Raw genomic sequence first — 19,178 nt, forward strand, 5'->3', positions numbered from 1 at the left:
CAACATTTAAACAAAGAATTTATGTTTTGATTTTGGCTCAGTAAAGGCCAAGGAAAGCAGTCTCTGAACATTTCGTTCTTTAGAAAGCAATTAAATGTTCTGGGATACACCTCTTCATATGAAACAATATAATTATGGTGGATAAATAAATGGATGGTGGGGTCCCAGTCTAACAACCTTTTAGACTTACCACTGCTTGCTGTGTACAGATATTCCCTATCTTAGCCAAAACAAATCTGCCTGCAGGTATATTTTGCACAAATTGTAGACAATCATAAATAACACTCCAAGTAAAAGTAATAAATAATAATACAGTTTTGAATGCATGAATAGTAATTACTTTAAAAAGAATGCGTACAAAAAAAGGTTTTCAACCCTTTATTTATCCAGGGAAGGGTTTGCTGACCAAGCCGTAGCAGCAGCATCCTGCCTCTCAGTGTGATGCAGTTAAGGAAAAGAGAACAATAAAGATGAGTTTGTTCAATATTTTATGCTGCTACCCAATGTTTTGCTTTTTCCCGCAACACCCAGATTCACAAATAACACACCTACTTATTCAACAAGCCCAGGGTGTGTTATTATCCAGCCCTTCATAGCTGTTACACCATGGAGAGGCACCGCTGTGCAACAATAGATTTGGAATTCAGTTTACCAAAGCACGCCATGACCTTTCATTTTGTAACACAACATAAGATGGTAGTTATTATTATCATGTCTTATGTAAATGTCCAGGTACAACATGTAAAAACTGTGCATGCAAGTCACAGCTTTGTTTTCAAACAGACTCAAAGATTCAAACTTCTGCAACTTCATAGCTTTCTCCCTTTATCAGCAACTCTCTGTGTTTCATATCTTATAACTCGTCCACCTCTTCTTGCTTTCCGTGTTATTCCTCTTCACTTCTCTTGAACCACACTTCTGTTTCTATTGATCAGACTTTTTTTTATAGGGTTTTTTTTTTTTTCTCTTTCCGTCTCCAGGGAAATGTATTGACATTCAAAGCTGCAGTCTGTCATATCAATAATTTACACAGTGACTGTGCTGTGCCCTTAAATATGCAAAAGAGCATCACAACAACAGATAAAAAAGCAAATATATTGTGAAACATCAATGTTATAAATGCAACAACTGTCTAGTCAATTTTATGTTTCATTGCACCATGAAAAGAGTTTCTGATTTGCCTGCTTTTATGCCAAATCAACATCATACAGTGACTGGAGGTGACAACAATTATTGTTCTATTTGAATTATTAACATCAGTCATTTTTTCCTCATGTAAATTCAGCAATGTTAATTTTCAAGTATCAACTTAAAAAAATAAAAATACATTCCAGTCCATTATGTACAACACAAACGAACATGTTTCTGCCCTGCTTTGCTTATTCAGGTTTGATTAATAGGGATATTTCTACAGTCAGACACATTATAGTTACTGACTATCGTAATATTGCAATGTAACATACCACTGTAATATTTTACACTTATGTTGCTCAATACATACTTACACAATAGTTCATTAATAACTAATATTATGTAATATGTAACTAATAAATATGTATTAAGCACTTTTGAAAGCCTAATTTAAAATCTACGTCATAGTCACAGATGTGTTCTGTATCTAAGAACAGAACATTAGCCAGTTGCACCAGCTGTTTTATAAGTTCAAACTTAGTTTAGTTATAATGTAAGTGATAATGTAACTAGCTAATGTACATGTCTCTACATTAAAACACAAATCACATAATACAGTTTTTACATAGATATTAGTTAAACAATATTTATATCTATTAATCGCCAAGTATAACTGTTGCATATAGCTAACTGAGCTAACATTAATTGACAAAACTACCATTGCTTGCTAATGTTTCAACCCAGATTGAAGGAAGAAAAGAGGCAATATGAAATGGGGTTGGCACATCTGTGAAATAATAATATGAACTATGGAGATTAGAAATGACATATCACAAAAATAACACAATCTCAAATTACAAAACATTATGTAAGTAATGTTGTAGACTACATCTATATATGACCTACAATAGAGAATTACAGATCTATACAGTTGAGATGTTTTGTGTGTAATATTAGAGAGATTTATACGAGCTTGTTTGGGAGTATGAAATGTAAACTTTATATTATAAGCTGGCATGTTTACAGAAATGTGCTGTTTATGAGTCTACAGTCATAGCTGGTCTGAAGTAAACACGTAGGCGGTGTAATAGCCTTGCCAGTACTAACACACAACAATTAACAAAAATGAAATGATCATTTCACAGAGGCAAAGTTGTCTTTACAGCCAAGGCAATGTCGCCAGTGATACCCAGAAGCATTATACTGCCAAGTTCATCTTCCACAACAAATGAATGAGAGAGATATTATTCTTGTCTTGAAAAGCTACTAGTCAATAGCTCAAAGTGGGACTGTAATATAAATACTATAAAATGTCTCCATCTAGTGACTGAAGAAGTGTAAACATTCATTTTAATTTTTGCTTCTAATATGTCTTGTGTGTCTCTCACTTTGGTGTTCTTGGAGCATAATAGCAACACAGATCACAAAAAACAGGAGCAGAATCTTGGGCTGACAGTAGATGTATTTCTCCAAGGATTTTTAATAAATTTGTAGCCAGTCAAATTAGGAAGGATGGATCTGATCAGATTATAGGATGTAAAAATTCACTTTAGCTGTATTGGCTCTATTATGTCTTTCAGTGCATTGATTTGGCTTCACAGCAGTTGTTTCAGTCTCACCACTCTCATCTGGCAGCTGTTCTCATATCAGTAGCAAATGACAGGCAAAGTTAGCAACTAGCTAGTAAGCATAGCGGAGCGTAAAGAGCAGCTAAAGAGCCAGATATTTCCCTGGAGTTAGTGGAAACCAAAAACAGCTAAAAAAGCAAGTGAATATTTGACTTACGTTCGTCAGGTGGCGAGAAACATTACTCCAAATAAATGCTAATAAATTGCTATATGTCTACTAGATGTGTGAGTAAGCAGCTATTTGCAAACAAGTTCATCACGTTAACCAAAAAAACCAAAGGAAAAAAAACAAAACAAAACATAACCCACAACTTGTCATTTTAACACTTTATTTATGTACTGACGAAACCATCAATATATAACATGTTAATAACTGAGTAGGTAGGAACTCGTAGACATATTTTGTTACCATTGGACAGAACCAGATTAGCATTTCCAGTCTTTATGCTATGATAAGATAACTGGAACATTTCTTTAAAACCAAAAGTATAAGTTTGGACTAAATGCTTTAAATATATCCCTTATAAGTGTCATCATCAGAATTTAATTACTAAATCTCAGTCAAGTGAAATAAATTGTCAGCATCGCAGCAACCCTCTGTGACAGCCTAATTTGGTAGCATTGTGCCATGTCATTGTGACCCCTATGGAAGATGTCTTGTCAGCAGTTTTCCACATCTACACCGCCTGAGGGACACAATGAGGCCAGAGAAAGTTCAACTGCAGGTCACTCTTAACTATGCTACAAAGGGTATTTCAGTTTTTATTTTACATTCAAGACCATTATCTCTTTCTTGCCTCCTCATTAGGGGGGAGACAGAGGCACATGTGTCCTCTATGGACTGAATTTTAAACAGTTTATTGAATTAAACATCGGGATGGCCTTAGTGGATATTGCCTTTTTGTTTTGCTGGTTAAAATGAGTGCAAAGTGACTGAGGATACATGATGGGTGAATTTATTCATTCACATTGGCATCTGAATTCAAAAGTCCAATTCCATATCCATAATCTAATTTGTTCAATTTAGTTTGTTCAGGCTCAGACACAACTTTGTTTTTTTTTTATCAAAGCCCCAAGGTACCCAGATGTATCACGACAGGAGTTTATGGTCACGACAGCAGCTCTGTGAGACTGAGGCATCCTAACCATAAAGATAACTAAACTATTAGATAGATAAACGTTGACGTCCAACATTTAAACTGTTAGATAGATAAACGTTGACGTCCAATATTGATCTGATCTTTTGCAGTTGTGGTGCAATGCAATAAATATTTATGAGAGTCAAAGTAAATATACAGTGAAAGTGTGCTATAACTTTCACTATTGAGGTTGTCAGCCTGCAACTCTTTATCAGTCTTCCTGCATCCTGGTTGCTTCCTCAAAAGTGTCACTTCTGTTAATGATAGCCCCTTATAATGTAACTATAAATAAATATAACCTGGTTGGATTAAATTGTTCACAAATAAGATGCTTGTCCTTGTAGCTATTTCCCACCCTTACAAGTCGATGATTTTCTGATTTTATTACATATGATGGAGCAGGATTCATAAGTTCAAAATTTGGAAGGACAGATTATTCCTAACTAATAGTTCCCTTTTAGTCTTTACTAAAACAATAAAGTATAACATAATTTTTGTTCATTCTTATAGAATTAAACTTAGATTCACTCTTTTCTTTAACAGAATTCAGCCTCTCATCCAGAACACCAGTCTGGTACTGTATTTGCCATCACAACCACTGTCTGAGACATGAAGCCAGCCAGTTTCCACTCCTTGTTTTACCCTCCGCTGCCACCAGGGGTCTCCATGAAATCAGAAATTGTTCCATTTTATTTGTATTTTTATCACTTCGGATGAACACAAAATATGCATAGAATAAAAATCTCTCTGAAACACATTATATAACACACACATCACCATAATGTTTCTCACTAAATTCTGGTATTCCCTATTGGTAAGACCGGATTCTCCATATTAGTAGCTCTAATTTACTCAGCCTTTCAGTGAATCTTGAATTCATTCAGTCATTGTGTTGCCTCATGATTATGTTTTACAGAAGGATAGAAAAACAAACATAGGTCTGTAGTGAAAACTTTGAATTGAAAGTGATTTATTTCAGTTTTTTTTCAACAATTTCACCTGTACAGCTCATTTGAACCTGAAGAAAATGAAAGAAAATTGTCAACCAATCATCACAACATTAAAAAATCATTTAACAAAGGGATGCTTCAGCCCAGTATGTGGCTGGTACTTAATGCCAATCTTGAAACCAGCCCACAGACTGCATGGCGACCTTAGTTTTGACAATGGCAATAGCACTGTGTCATTTCAGATACTGCCAACTGCTCACAACAAAACCTAAAAAAAAGTTAAAAATGCTTGAAAACATTCCTCTAGACTACATATTGTAAACTACTGCAGTAACAGGAAACTTAATTGCCTATATTACTGTTTTAGTTATGTTCTCAAATAATGGGAATGAGTTTTGAAAGCTGCGTTCAAGTACTCATTCTAAGCGACGGCTTTCCAACTGTCCAGATTGTAATTCATGCCTTTGGTCTGACATGAAATGATAACAGATTTTTTTATAACTGTTATTTACATACTGTTCTTTTTTAATAATTTATTTGCTGTTTTTGCATTTTTAGACCAGGTAATGGTTGGTTAGTTAATTTCCCCTCCAGTTTACAAGAAAACCTTATGATGAAATTGAGTTTTCAGACTTAAAAGACAATACTGAGTGTGCAAGTCTACTACTACTACTACTACTACTACTACTACTACTACTACTACTACTACTACTACTACTACTACTAATAATAATAATAATAATAATAATAATAATAGTAATGATAATGCCATATCATTCTTAGTTTTCATCCTCTTCTTCTTGTAGTTATAGCTCATGTTGCGGTTGATATTATTCTTATTCTTCTTCTTATTATTATTATTATTATCAGTAGTAGTAGTAGTAGTAGTAGTAGTAGTAGTAGTAGTATTAGTAGTAGTAGCAGCAGCAGTAGTAGTATAAATTCTTTGTATCTGCCGTGATTGCTATCCCTTACCAGGGTCGTCGACTACAGAATTATCTGCGCGTTCCACTTGATTCCAATAGCTCCGACACCCCGTGAAGGCAACATTTGTTCCAGTGCAAGGTATCATGGCGCAGAGGAGGCCAAACGGATCAGCGGCGTCAAACTTTAATTCCAGCTCGATTGCTTCTGTGTTAATCCGTTATACTCTGTAAAAGCATCAACAGCGGGTGAACACAAACACTGGTAAGTCGTTTAAAACTGAGTTGGTCTGGTTTTGATTGTCGTTATTTTGGAGGACAGATTGACATAAGCAGTAACGTTGTGTCCCAAAGGAAAATAACGTACGAGCCTCGTATGGACATGACACTACTTTTATGTTTACGGCCGGTGTTTAACGCGTTAAATTACAGCTGCTGCTTCAAAATATTGTTTGGTATGTACACCATACGCTATTATACACATATAAGGTAATGAAACGGCTTTATCAGCACATAAACAGGCATTATTTAGTAAGTATCTACATCATGGCGAAAGTTAATTAGCAAGACAGAAGTTGCTAAACATTTTTCATCATGTCGTGTTGTAATGTAAGCTTAAAAATTTACTGGCACGACATCTGTGTATGGGGCTTTGGGCCTAGCATTGTATCTGAGCTATGATACAGCACTAGCGACGACATTTGAATATTATCATTTGCCAAACATGGCTTTGGATGTGGAGCTTTTTTCAAAAGCAATTTAAGACTGAGGCCTCACTGTGCTCAATATTTTGGACATGTATGGATGCAGGGCCTGAATGATGCAAATGTTTATCAGTGGTGGAATGAAACTATGTTTATCTAAGTACAAATCTGAGGTACTTGTACTTAATTTGAATATTTTCTTCTCATGCCACTGTATACTTCTACTTAACTACTTTACATTACATTACATTTATCTGACGATTACAGTTACTAGCAGTAACTTGACAAATTATTCATGGGAAAATACCAAAGATTTCCAGCCTTGGGAATATGAATATTTGCTGCTTTTCAATGCTGGACTTTTACTTGTAATGGAGTATTAATGTGGTATTAGTGAAGCGTCGGAATGCCTCCTCCACACTGATGTTTATGATAAATTCAGACTGTAAGCCTTGTTTCAGGAGTAGGAATTACAGGAATGCAGGGGCAGATGATAGAGCACATTACTTGGTATTTGAAATCATCCCTGGTGGTAAAAAGTCATAATACAGAAACAGGCCTTTTAGGTGTTATTGAAATGTATCCTGCCCGGCATTCCCTGTACAAGACTGATGAATCATGTGCTGCTCCACTTGGAGACTAGTAGTCTTAACAGTAAGACAGAAAAGTGTAGCCAAGAAAAGTTCCACTTGAACAAGCAGTGACACTTCATTGGCTACTTTTACCTCATTTTACTTAAGTAAAAGTATGAGTATTAGCAGCAAATGTACTGGAAGGTATCACAAGGGAAAGTACTCATTATGCAAAATTGCACCATTCAAATGTCTATATTTATCATATCTGATATTGGAAATTATTAATTATACTATAGTATAATATATATATTATGTCAAGGGGGAACTACTTTTAACAACTGTAATTGTTTGGTAGTTATAACAGTGCATCATATTTTAAAAGCTGGTTGTATATTTTACATGTAGAATCTTAACCTGTATAGTAACTATAGCTGTGAAATAAATGTAGTGGATTTCGGACTGATAGTCGAATATAATAAGTCATTTTAATGCCTTACCTCGGGCTGTGGGAAATAATAACATGCATTTTCATTGTTTTTGGACATATTGTAAGTTAATGAATTAAACAATTGTTGTTGTTAGTTGCAGTCCTAATATTAAGTCATGTAAAAATTGAAATACTCGAGTAAACACAAGAAGCTCAGGTTTGTACTTAAGTACAGCACTTGAGTAAATGTAAATGTAAATATGTTTGCTGAAATCCTGCTTGAATATGGGTTGTTAAGATCGTGTCTTGCTACGGTTGGCCGTCATGTGATTGCATTAAAAACACTACAATCACAACCACCTTTATATGTGAGGAATACAGTATATCCATTCTCATACTGTCTGTGTGTTGTGTGTATTCTCTTGCTGGCCCTGGGGAGTGAGATGGGTTCATGGTGTGGGGAGTCTATGGTTGCCTTTTTATGGCCAGGCCAGGCTCAGCTGTGTAGAGCCAGGGGTTTATGTCGCTCCAGTCTGATGGTTGCCTTGGCCCCAGCAGCCTGAAGCAACAGCAGACTTGAGCAGCTGTCTTTGTATGGTTGTTGGTGTAACAGGTGCTGCTGTAGACCACACGAATCTGAGCACTGGTATGTTACAGAATAGGTTACATGTTGATTTGATGTTGGTTTATTATTGCAGAAAAAAAAAATCCAGGTTATATGCTTCATATTCTGTCATAGATTCATTGTTTTGATATGCAAAGTTGCCTAAGCTTAACACATGAATAGCCAAGTTTCAGCAAGTTAATTCTGTGCACAGTGGAGCTATTCTACTGCTGAAACTGAGATGACAAAAATGCAAAATGGTGATATAGCCTGTCTGGAAATTGTCTTTGGTAATTGCAAGCTTGCACCGGCAAGAGGCAACACCAGCATTTGAGACCAAGAGATGCAGTACATACTGTAAGTACCTACGTGTAAACTGTTTTTGATTTACCCTGTTCACATGCACAGAACAGCTCCCAGATAAACATACTGTACCTTCACTGAATACTTGGGACTCTTGGAAGCCACACTGTGTTATGAAACTGTGACTCAAAGTCACGCCCTGGACTGAATAAATCAAGCCAACTTTATTTTTTTAGATTCAAATGAAGCAAGATGGCTTTTACAAGATGATGCTTTGTTTGTGTAATGTTTTGCTTTTGTTTCCCATCAGTCTTCTGCTGTTGAATGTGTTGCCTGTGTATTTTTCCTCAAATATCTCAGCAATTGTTCGATGGATTGCCACAAAAGTTTGGTGGTTCTGTCTTTCGGTATCGCAACACAAGATTGTGGACTTTTGTATTGCAGTTTTGGTCTCAGAATCATTAAACCCCTACCTTTAGACTGTTGGCCAGAAAGAAATAAAATCTGACTACCTCACCTTGGTCTCTAGAAAACGGTGATAGCCAGTTCTCATTATATATAAATACCTGTAAAAGGATATCCCAATACGCCTCAGTTGTACTCTGTGCTAGCATGCTAACACACTAAACTAACCCTAACTCTGTTGTTGTTATGGTGAGCATCATAGCATGATGTTACCATTTAGCCCAAAGCACTGCTGTGTCTAAGCACAGCCTCGTTGAGCTGCTGGCATGATTGTAGACTCTTAGTCTTGTTCTTGGATATTTTAACTCTGATTCAGTAGTTTAATTTAGTCAGTGCCTTAAAATCAAAGTACCCTCTGAGTTTCTATTTACAGTAGTTTTGATGGTTCCCAAATACAGACATAGACCTCTCATCAGCCCATTAAGGAATAGAAAATAATTTACGCCAACCATCCTCTGGAGTTTTAGCCAGGGTGTTACTTAAGTCTTGTGACTAACAGCGTTGTACTTCTCTGAGTGTTTTTATCCTGAATATAACTGCAGGTCATGAGTTCAGCCCTGAGGGCAGAGAGACTAATACTGTTACAGTACGTGATGAAAAGGGGGCATAGGGACCCTTTCACCTATATAGCTAGGCTGTGCAGGTGGGCGGGGTAGTTGTCTGGCTGTTACACTGGTCTCTCTGTGCTCTTCAGTCATAGCAGTGGGATTGTGTCCACACCTCTCCTGTTTCCCTCCCTCTCACCTTGCCTCTCTCCCTTTCCTTTGAGAGTATAAATTTCTGTTGGCTATTCTTGGAGCTGGTTGGTAAACATACTGATTTAAAGTTGCTCAATACTCCCAGATGGTTGGAGTTTGAAGCTGCCCTATTTGTTGTAATATTTAGTAAAAGATAAAATAGCTAAAACAAGATGAAGAACAGATGTTAGAATTGAATCGCTGCATTTTTGTGAAAGAACATTTTTAGTATTTGTAACACAGGAGAGTGGGAGTAAGAAAATCACATACACGACTGACTGACTGACTGACTGACTGACTGACTGACTTAAAGGAAAACTCATCACTTCTATGTAAGGAAATGCCATCATCCCTTCTAACATAAAGACAATCACTTGCACAGAAGTTAGGAAGCTGTGTTTTTTCAGTGCAGATCTGGGTTGTGAGCCCCTGTCTGCCCTTCACAGAACAGTTTGATCCCTCACAGAGCTATGTGGATCGCTGCATTGTTGAACCCTGGTGTGGAATGTGTGCTAAGTCCTTTGGCCAGAGGACCAGGGGCTTTATTACAACCTTTAAACAAATCTCTGTAAGGAGATACCTGTGTATTTTGAGAAGGAATGATCATCTCCAAATATTGACAAGAAGCTCAGATTGGCCTTTAATGCAGGTTCCTATGAAGTCATTGGAAACTGGTATTTTTTGAATAATAAAAAAAAAAGTGTTTTACTGCTTTCTACCATCTGTTCATTTTGTCCTGGTGATTTTACAGGAGTGAATACCTGAAATTTAATCCCCAGTGCAATGTCCAAATCAGCTATTCTTCTCAGTAAGCAGCAATGAATTATTAACATCATCATATGTATCATATGTAATTCAGAATTACAAGCACAAAACCTTTACTAGGGTCAATATTTAATATATTTTTAGTTGGTGTTGAAACAGATTTCAACAGAAACCAAAAACACACATTTGGGGGGGTCACAAAGCAAAAATATGGAAGACCAGGGCTGCAACAGCAACATAATTTTCATCATCATTAATTGTCATATTTTGTTTATTGTTTGGTCTATAATGTAGCCCAAGGTGAGGTACTCAACTTTTATTTTTTTCTAACCAACAGGCCAAAACCCAAAGATATTAATTTTAGGATGTCAGAATGTCAGAAAATGGTGAGAAATGCCCATCACTGTTTCCCACAGCCCAAGGTGGAATCTTCAGATGTTTTGCTTAATGCAAAACCCAAATATATTGAGTTTAACACAGAGAAAAGCAGGAACTCTTAAAACTGGACGAGGTGGAAGCAGCGATGGTTAAAATTGTTGCTTCAAAAATAATTAAAATGATTAATAGATGGTCAAAACCGTGGAGAAATAATGTTCTGCTTATTATTTTACTAATGACTGATTTCTGGAGCTGTTACTCAGTTCACTATAATGTAAGCCAAGGAAAAGCAGCAAATTCTCAGATTTGAGAAGCTTCAAATCGTCGTATGTTGATATTTTTGCTAAGAGTCTACAGCGATGCTAGGAGCTCTGTGAGGATTTACTTATGCACTGTGGTGCTTCGAAGAAAACGCTAATGTCAATGTGCTAGCATGTTCACAGTGACAGTGCTAACTTGATGATGTGAAGCGGTTATAATGTTGACCAATGTTCACTTTCTTAGTTTAATGTGTTAGCATGCTAACATTTGCTAATTAGCACTTAAGACTTAGACTGATGGACCGATGGAAATGTCTTTTGTTTTGTAGATATTCTGTCATCGTTTCGTCGTTTCATGAGTATGTTTCTGACTCCTGAGTTGCTCCTGTTGCTGTTTGTCTGCTGTGGTCAGAGTAGGTGTGTGCTGGTGCCTTTGTGCTTTGGTAAACTCATTGCAGAATATTATGACAGGAAGCTCTGTGTTTTGGTCTGCTGCTGTGCTGATGGTGGTGATGAGGCCCAGATTCAGCTGGCTTGTTTCTCAAAGACCACTTACTCACACTGACTGACCACAGATACATACCAGTGGGGGGGGGGTTATACTCTCCCCGCAGCATTAGCCCACAGCGTGTGAGGTGTTCTCCTCAAACTCTCCCCCCTTCTCTGGAAATGGACACTGCTGGTGTATTTATAGCCCCTGAGCACAAGCGAGCTCTCTTTCTTAAACGCGGGTAAAGAGCTGGTCATATTCAGCAGAGTTGTGCTGAGCTTCGTTGTCGTATATTCTAGACTGCTGTACGCTGTCACCTTGCTTGTGAAACGTGCCTGGACGAGTTCGTCAGGTAGGGAAAAAACAGTTTGCGTTTCTGATTTTTTAAAAAAACAAGTAATTTATTTGAGCCAGCGGACTGCAATGTTGGTCACATGTTTGTCTGTATTGTTTCTTAAATGATCACTACTTACCAGGGAAATGAACTGATGGAAATTAATTTGGCTTGTGTTTGCTTTTAAACATTTTCTCTGACATTGAGGTTGTAGAAATGTAAATTTATTTTGTTTTTGATCTTTATTAGGACTCTTCTAAACTGAAACTTTCTTCAATATTAAACGTCATCCTATTTCTCGTTTCCCTCACCATCATAGACCACTGTGTTTGACAATGGTATATATGGTGTAAGAGCTAGTAATTTTTCAAGTGAAAGAAGTCCCTAGTTCCAGCTTCTCAATTGTGAGAATTTGCTGCTTTTCTTTGTCTGATGTGATCGTGAACAGACTTGTGATAGAGTGACTCTGGTTTTGGGCTGCTGCTAAGTTGAAACAAGTAATTTCAAGATTTCTGTTTGGGCTTTAGGAAACCGTCAAAGGTATTTTTCACAATTGTGAAACATTTTATAGACCAAACAATTGGTTAATTAAGAAAATAATCAGCAGATGAATTGATAATAAAAATTATTGGTAGTTTATGTAACATGTTGGTTTGAAATTTGATGAATGTTTCTGGTGTTTCCCTTTTTTAGATGAAAACGTCATTCTGAGCAGAACCACCGGTAACCGATCACCCAGAGAGGAGCAATGGAAAAACCAGCCTTGCAGACACAACCATCCACCCTGCCTTTTTTTGACACGGCTCACGCCTTCAATCTGCTGCGGGGAATCCATGAACTCAGAGCTGAACGGAAGTTTTTCGATGTGACTTTGTGTGCCGAGGGCCGTGAGTTCCACTGTCACCGCACAGTGTTGGCCGCTGCCAGCACCTACTTCCGGGCTATGTTTGCAGGAACGCTAAGAGAGAGCGTTATGGACCGGGTGGTTCTACACGAGGTGTCAGCTGAGCTTTTAGGTCTGCTGGTGGACTTCTGCTACACAGGAAGGGTCACCGTCACTCAGGATAATGTGGACCTCCTTCTGAAGACGGCTGATCTCTTTCAGTTTCCCTCAGTCAAAGAGGCCTGCTGTGCATTTCTGGAGCAGCGGCTGGATGTTTCCAACTGCTTAGAAATCCAGGACTTTGCAGAGGCCTATGCTTGCAGAGAGCTGGCAGCCAGCGCTCGCCGCTTTGTCCTCAAAAACATAATGGAGCTGGCTAAAGGGACGGACTTTGAGCGGTTACCTTGGAAGCGCCTGCTTGAGTTCATATCAGACGATGATCTTTGTGTGGACAAGGAGGAGACAGTTTATCAAATTGCAGTGCGCTGGGTGAAGGCTGATCTCCAGCGGAGACTGCACTACTGGCCCGAGCTCCTCCAGCAGGTCCGACTCCCTTTCGTCAGGAGGTTCTTCCTGCTGGCCCACGTGGAGAGCGACCCACTTGTCTACCTTTCACCCACCTGCCTCCGCATGGTGAACGAAGCCCGCAGCTTCCAGTCCTGTGAGTATGACCGCTACGACAGGCCCTGCCACCGCATGCGGCCACGGCCATCAACAGGACTGGCAGAAATCCTAGTGGTGGTCGGAGGCTGCGACCAGGACTGTGATGAGCTGGTCACAGTGGACTGTTACAACCCCCAGACTGGACAGTGGCGCTACTTGGCTGAATTCCCTGACCATCTTGGAGGAGGCTACAGCATAGCTGCCCTCGGAAACGATATGTATGTCACAGGTAAGTCAAGTAACAACATCCGGACACCTTTATACTCACTTCCTTCGTATCAGAGTATGCAGTGTTTACAGTTGCTGTGTATATTAGATTCACTGTACCGTGAAAGCTCCAGTCAGTAGATTTCCACTACCGCAACTTCATCTTATGAAATGGCCGTCAGGCAGAGCTTATAAATAAACTGCAGACTCTTTGGCTAGTGGCTCTATGTGTGAACAAGGCTAAGTCAGGCAGGACATGGTGTGCTGCCAGGACAGCAGCGCTGTTGTCGTCATTTTCATCATCCTCATCATCCTTATCATTCTCATCATCGTCGTTACAGTGATCTTCCCTAACCTGAAAAGAAGGCCTGTGTTTTCCCATGAGAAACCATCCTAGACCTTCACTCAGAGATAGCTAGACACTGATGGTGGGCCATAAATTTAGCAGTTTTAGCTCACTGCCTCTGTGACAGAAATAACAGCAGCATATAATTGCATAATGTTGACAGGCAGATTAAGTTTTTATAACCTTTGATACAGTTTCTTTGAACATTAAAGTTATAATTATTTATATATTTGGTGTCAGGGCTACTTTAAATTTGAATAGAATTGTCTTTGATACTTTCAGAAGCTACATTGCATCTTTAAGGGCAAAAAAGTAGCTTGAGATATTAAATCTTTGCTGACTGGTTGAGGAAGAGGACTGCAAATAGTTAGTATTTGCAGAGCCTAACTATACTGTAATGATAGGGAATGAACAGGGTGTCCAATCCTGGACACCTTTCTGCTGGTTTTCTGGGCATGTCCAACTGGTAGGAGACCCTGGGGCAGATCCAGAACACACAAGAGAGAGATTATTTATCTCATCTGGCCTGGGAACACCTTGGGATCCTCCAGGAAGAGCTGAAAAATGATGCTGGGGAAAGGGATGTCTGTACTACCTTACTTAACCTGCTGTCACTTTGACCCAACTAAGGATAAGTGGCAGAAAACGGAAGGATGGATTTATTGTTATATGTGATTTTCCATGTTTGTAATATTGAGATACAACAATATAGGAAAAAATATCCCCATTAATATCATGATTTCTTCAGACAAACCAAGACTGCTGTCTTGTTTTATAGTATATTTAATTGTGCACAATGATGCTAAACAGTAACAAATATTTTTTGTTGTTGGCTCTGTCAGGTGGCTCTGACGGCTCCCGCCTCTATGACGGTGTGTGGCGCTACAAGTCCAGTGTCAATGAGTGGACGGAGGTGTCGCCCATGCTGAAGGCCCGCGAGTACCACAGCTCCTGTGTGCTGAAAGGTCAGCTGTACGTGGTGGCGTCGGACAGCACCGAGCGCTACGATCACGCTCTGGACTGCTGGGAGGCCTTACCAGCCATGCTGCACCCCATGGACAACTGCTCCACTACCACATGTAACGGGCGCCTGTATGCTATAGGCTGTCTGACTGGAGAGGACACCATGGCCATCCAGAGCTATGATACAGACACCAACCGTTGGATCATGGTTAAATGTGGACAGCTGCCTCCATGGTCCTTTACACCGAAAACTGTGACCCTCAGTGGCCTCATCTACTTCGTCAGGTCAGGAGAAAAAAACAATCTGTCACATACCTTAACTAAATTGGGTAACATTTAATTTGAGTTTTGTAGTTTCCAGATAATTTCCTGGAAACTTTCCTCATGATTTCCCAAAATTCATCCGGTATTTTACTTATCTAAAGGATCTTAGTACTTCTTCCACCACTGGTAAATACTTTATGACAAAGGCATTGAGAGGGAGGGGCTTATACCACTACACTTTTGTTTCTTTGAGCTGTCAATTTGTTGGTAGATAAACGTAACATCATATATAGAATACCTGAATATTTGGGATATGATTGATTATTTAGAAGGCCAGAAAGAAACATTTGTTGATAAAACATGACTGCTTCAATAGTCAGTGAGGTTAGCATGAATATTGTCCTGACTTTGGTGTGTTTCTATTTGTAGGGATGACTCAGCTGAGGTGGATGTTTATAATCCTCAAAAGAACGAGTGGGACAAAATTAGTCCGATGACCCAGGTTTGTATTTCACATCAGATGTTTGTCTCCTAGCATGCTTTGCACCATGAACAGAGCTGTCATCCACACTGCAGCATATCCAAAGATGATAATAAATACAAACATATATATTTTTCTCTTTTGTGAATGGAGTAAAAATGATGGATGAATGACTGTCGTGGAAATGTGATTTAATTACTGAACCTGTGAACTTAATAACTTCAGTAAATTAATGCAATACAAGTTTAGCAGATGCATCAAAAACATTGCCAAATACATAAATAATACTATTAGTTAAATTGAAATGGAGTAAAAAGTAAGCTTTATACTTCCTTTAACCTCCAGTTGGTAAGAAAAATATTATATATATATATATTTAGTTTTTTAATATTTTTACCACCCATCAGTATGGGTGATAAAAAAAAAAAAAAAAATATGGGTAAAATTAAAACTTTATTTACTACTCTTCTTGCTTGTTTAATTTTTCAGCATCTTAGTTTTCCTGTGTTTTTGGTCTTGGCACATATTTAATCATTTCTCTATTCCCTGTTTTCCCAAACAACATTACAGATTTTCCTTATGCTTATATGATAATAAGATATGTGCATCCCAGTATTAAGCTATGTACTTTTACACTTAATTTTCATTATTTAACTAGCAGTATTATTTATTGATGTATTCAGTTATATTTTTGACATCTGATAACCTTTTACTACATTTCATCAGTTTCATGGCTCTGCATTACAACATAAAGCTCATTTCTTTAATTTAATATCTTTTATCCAGGTCCATGTTGGAGGGAGTGTGGCAGCCCTGGGTGGTAAACTTTATGTGTCTGGTGGTTATGACAATACTTTTGAGCTGTCAGATGTGGTGGAAGCCTACGACCCGACCACCCGCACGTGGTCTCTCGCTGGGCGGCTACCTCAGCCGACTTTCTGGCACGGCAGTGTCAGCATATTCCGCCAGTTCATGCCCCTGGTGTCCAGTGCGTTCGAACCTATTGACGTACCCGAGTCAAACGCCATCCACCTGCACCGGCACCAGCGTCACCAAGAGCTCCACAATCTGAACAACAATCTCAACCAAAACCAGAACCAGGATGTGAACCCAGCGCACTGAGTTTGAACCTATAGAAATCCCTCTTGCACAGTCTGTCATTGTGCCATCATTAGTTTACTGTGAATTTACCTCATCACAACGTTGAAGCGGTTTAAGGTAGAAGAGAAGACTGAGCATGTTCAAAGTAGTCTGAGCTCCTTGTAATCCACTTGACTGCCAAGCTGTCATACTGACAATCACTTAAGTCTGTTGACGGGATCAATTACACAAAGGCTATGTGTTTCTTAGCCCTGTTGACTGGGAAACAGTGCTGAATGGTTCCCATAGAAAAGCCTATGGAAGTGGCTGTGTGCTGCTCTTTATCGGAGGTGGGGAAATGAACCAAACCAGACATTTAGTCCTTATTCCCTCAAGTCTTTTCTCTTTTAAAACTGAAATATAATGTCTGAAAACACTTTGAATTAGAGCTGAAACATTTGATCGTTTAGTCAATTGACAGAAAATGAATCGATAATTGTTTAAACTACTTCACGGGTTCCAACTTCTCCATTTTGAGGTTTTTCTGCTTTTCTGTGTTTTTTGTCACGGTAAACAAAATATTTGGGGGGATTTGAACTTTTCATTGAATTGGACAAAATAATTTATTTGAAGACATCATCTTTTACTAAAGGTGAAAAAGGTGAAATTTATTCTTTATCAGAATTGTTTAAGCTTTTGGTTTTCCAGTGAGGAGACTTAAAGGATGAGGACTAAATGAGCTTCTGGTCATCTGCCTCATCTCTGCTAAAGAGCAGTAAACAGCTGTTTCTCTGAGTTTTTGTATGGGAACTATCTACGACTGTCTCCCACACGTGGATGAGACAGGTGTTTCTGTGAATGGACATCAGTGTTTTAGCAGGTGATGTCTGTGGAAAGTATTTTTCTACAGACATATTCAATTTAAATTTGAAATGCACACATCAAAGTAAGTGTTTACAAGCGTGTTGTGGCTCCAGAGGGAGCTGTGTGAAAAGTGCCTCAATTGATGTCACTTGAGTCGGTGCCTGAAGTTTGATAATGACAAAAATCTGTGGATGTGGAGTTGGAAAGAAGTGAGCTCTGTAACCTGCTCATCTCTGCTGAGGCTCAACGCTACATTAGCAGCTTCTAGCATAACACACCTGAATCTCCAACTTGTCTGTGGTCGAGTAATAGCATTGTGGGTAATGTAGGCGCCAGGTTTTGAGAAAGAAGAAGAAGAATGTGTGGAATAAAGAGGCCGATATCTCTGGTTCTGCTATGTTGATTTTGATCCTTTTTTAAAAACACTGTGTGTTCAATGCTAAAATGGTGGAATATTCTTTTAACAATTTGAGCAGAAGCCAAATATTTGGTCAGAAAACAGCAATAATCAATTTACATTCCGAAAACGACAGCAATCACAATTCATATTTAGCACTAAACTGACAGATGGGTTGAATTTACCAGTGGGAATACTTTTGACTCAAAGGTGAGCTGAGTAACCCTCTGTCATCATGGCAGAATTTAAGGATGGTTGCATGTGATGTTAACTTGTACTGGGTTAATACTCCATTGCTAGTGATAATTAGGCTGCACAGCATCTCCTTGTATCACTCCTGACCTTGAAACTGGGCCAGATCCGCCTTTATAACCACCAGTCGAATGTGCATGAAGTATTTTCTTTAGAAATTGTATTTATGAATGTTTTGTATGTTTATTTATGGAAGTATTTGTGCTGTGGTTGCTTAAGATGTCCCTGCCTATCAGTTGCAACAAGAACAGTAACACTTGGCAAATACTGGTGAAGGGTCAGCAGTCTCAACTGGAAATCCAAAAGAAAATCTCAATTTGCTCTCATGTAAAATAATTTCTGCTTTAATGGAAATTGTAATTTTGACTGTTTCTATGGTATTGTTAATGCATCATTTTTCTTAGTTTTCATACAAGTTTGTGATGTTGAATCAGTTTTTGTAAATACAGTATAATCTTAACCCTATGTACTGTGTTTGTGTAGTGTTTACAGAATAGTTACCATAAATTAGACTGCGGGCAGATCTGAGTTTATTCTGTTGTAAAACACGTAATGAGCTTTTAGCAGGATGCAAATGTTCACGTACATTTCTTATAAACAAACGACAGTAGCTGCAGCAGAGTGTGAAAAGACAATTAACGCATTAAGTTCTTTATAAATAGCAAGTGTAAGCTAATGTGTCCAATCATTAAGGTGGGTGTTTTAAAACAAAATTATAAATCTGTAACATGAATTCCAAGTGAGGATGTTTTGACAGCTGTAAAAACTGTACATCTTTTATGACCTATGTTGATTGAGGACATTGTAAATGAGATAACCTTTCACCTTTTTACATTAAAGGCACCCTGTGGAGTTAAAAATAAAACTAAAAGTGATGTTTACATTCAGTGATTCTCACTAAAATGCCTTGTGTGTAGCCTTAAAGTCCAAGGAACATACTGCATGCATTTACAACTACTATGCTT

The 19,178-nt window shown here is 38.3% G+C and overlaps 1 protein-coding gene across 2 annotated transcripts; it reads left to right on the forward strand.

Annotated features, from left to right (window-relative positions):
- The first annotated feature begins 5,923 nt into the window (after positions 1-5,923).
- klhl21 (kelch like family member 21) lies at positions 5,924-19,100 on the forward strand. Of its 2 annotated transcripts, none has more exons than XM_022763084.1 (5): positions 5,924-6,036; positions 12,507-13,588; positions 14,755-15,160; positions 15,569-15,641; positions 16,407-19,100. In XM_022763084.1, exons 2-5 carry the CDS (start codon positions 12,562-12,564, stop codon positions 16,740-16,742), a joined length of 1,842 nt encoding a protein of 613 aa, XP_022618805.1. In that variant the 5' UTR covers positions 5,924-6,036; positions 12,507-12,561; the 3' UTR covers positions 16,743-19,100. The 2 variants fall into 2 exon arrangements, with proteins under 2 accessions (XP_022618805.1, XP_022618806.1); XM_022763085.1 differs by lacking the exon at positions 5,924-6,036 and adding an exon at positions 11,747-11,831.
- Positions 19,101-19,178: the final 78 nt, after the last annotated feature.

Source organism: Seriola dumerili, unplaced genomic scaffold (genome assembly GCF_002260705.1).
Source record: "Seriola dumerili isolate Sdu_G_001 unplaced genomic scaffold, Sdu_1.0 BDQW01000468.1, whole genome shotgun sequence".
Lineage (NCBI taxonomy): Eukaryota > Metazoa > Chordata > Actinopteri > Carangiformes > Carangidae > Seriola > Seriola dumerili.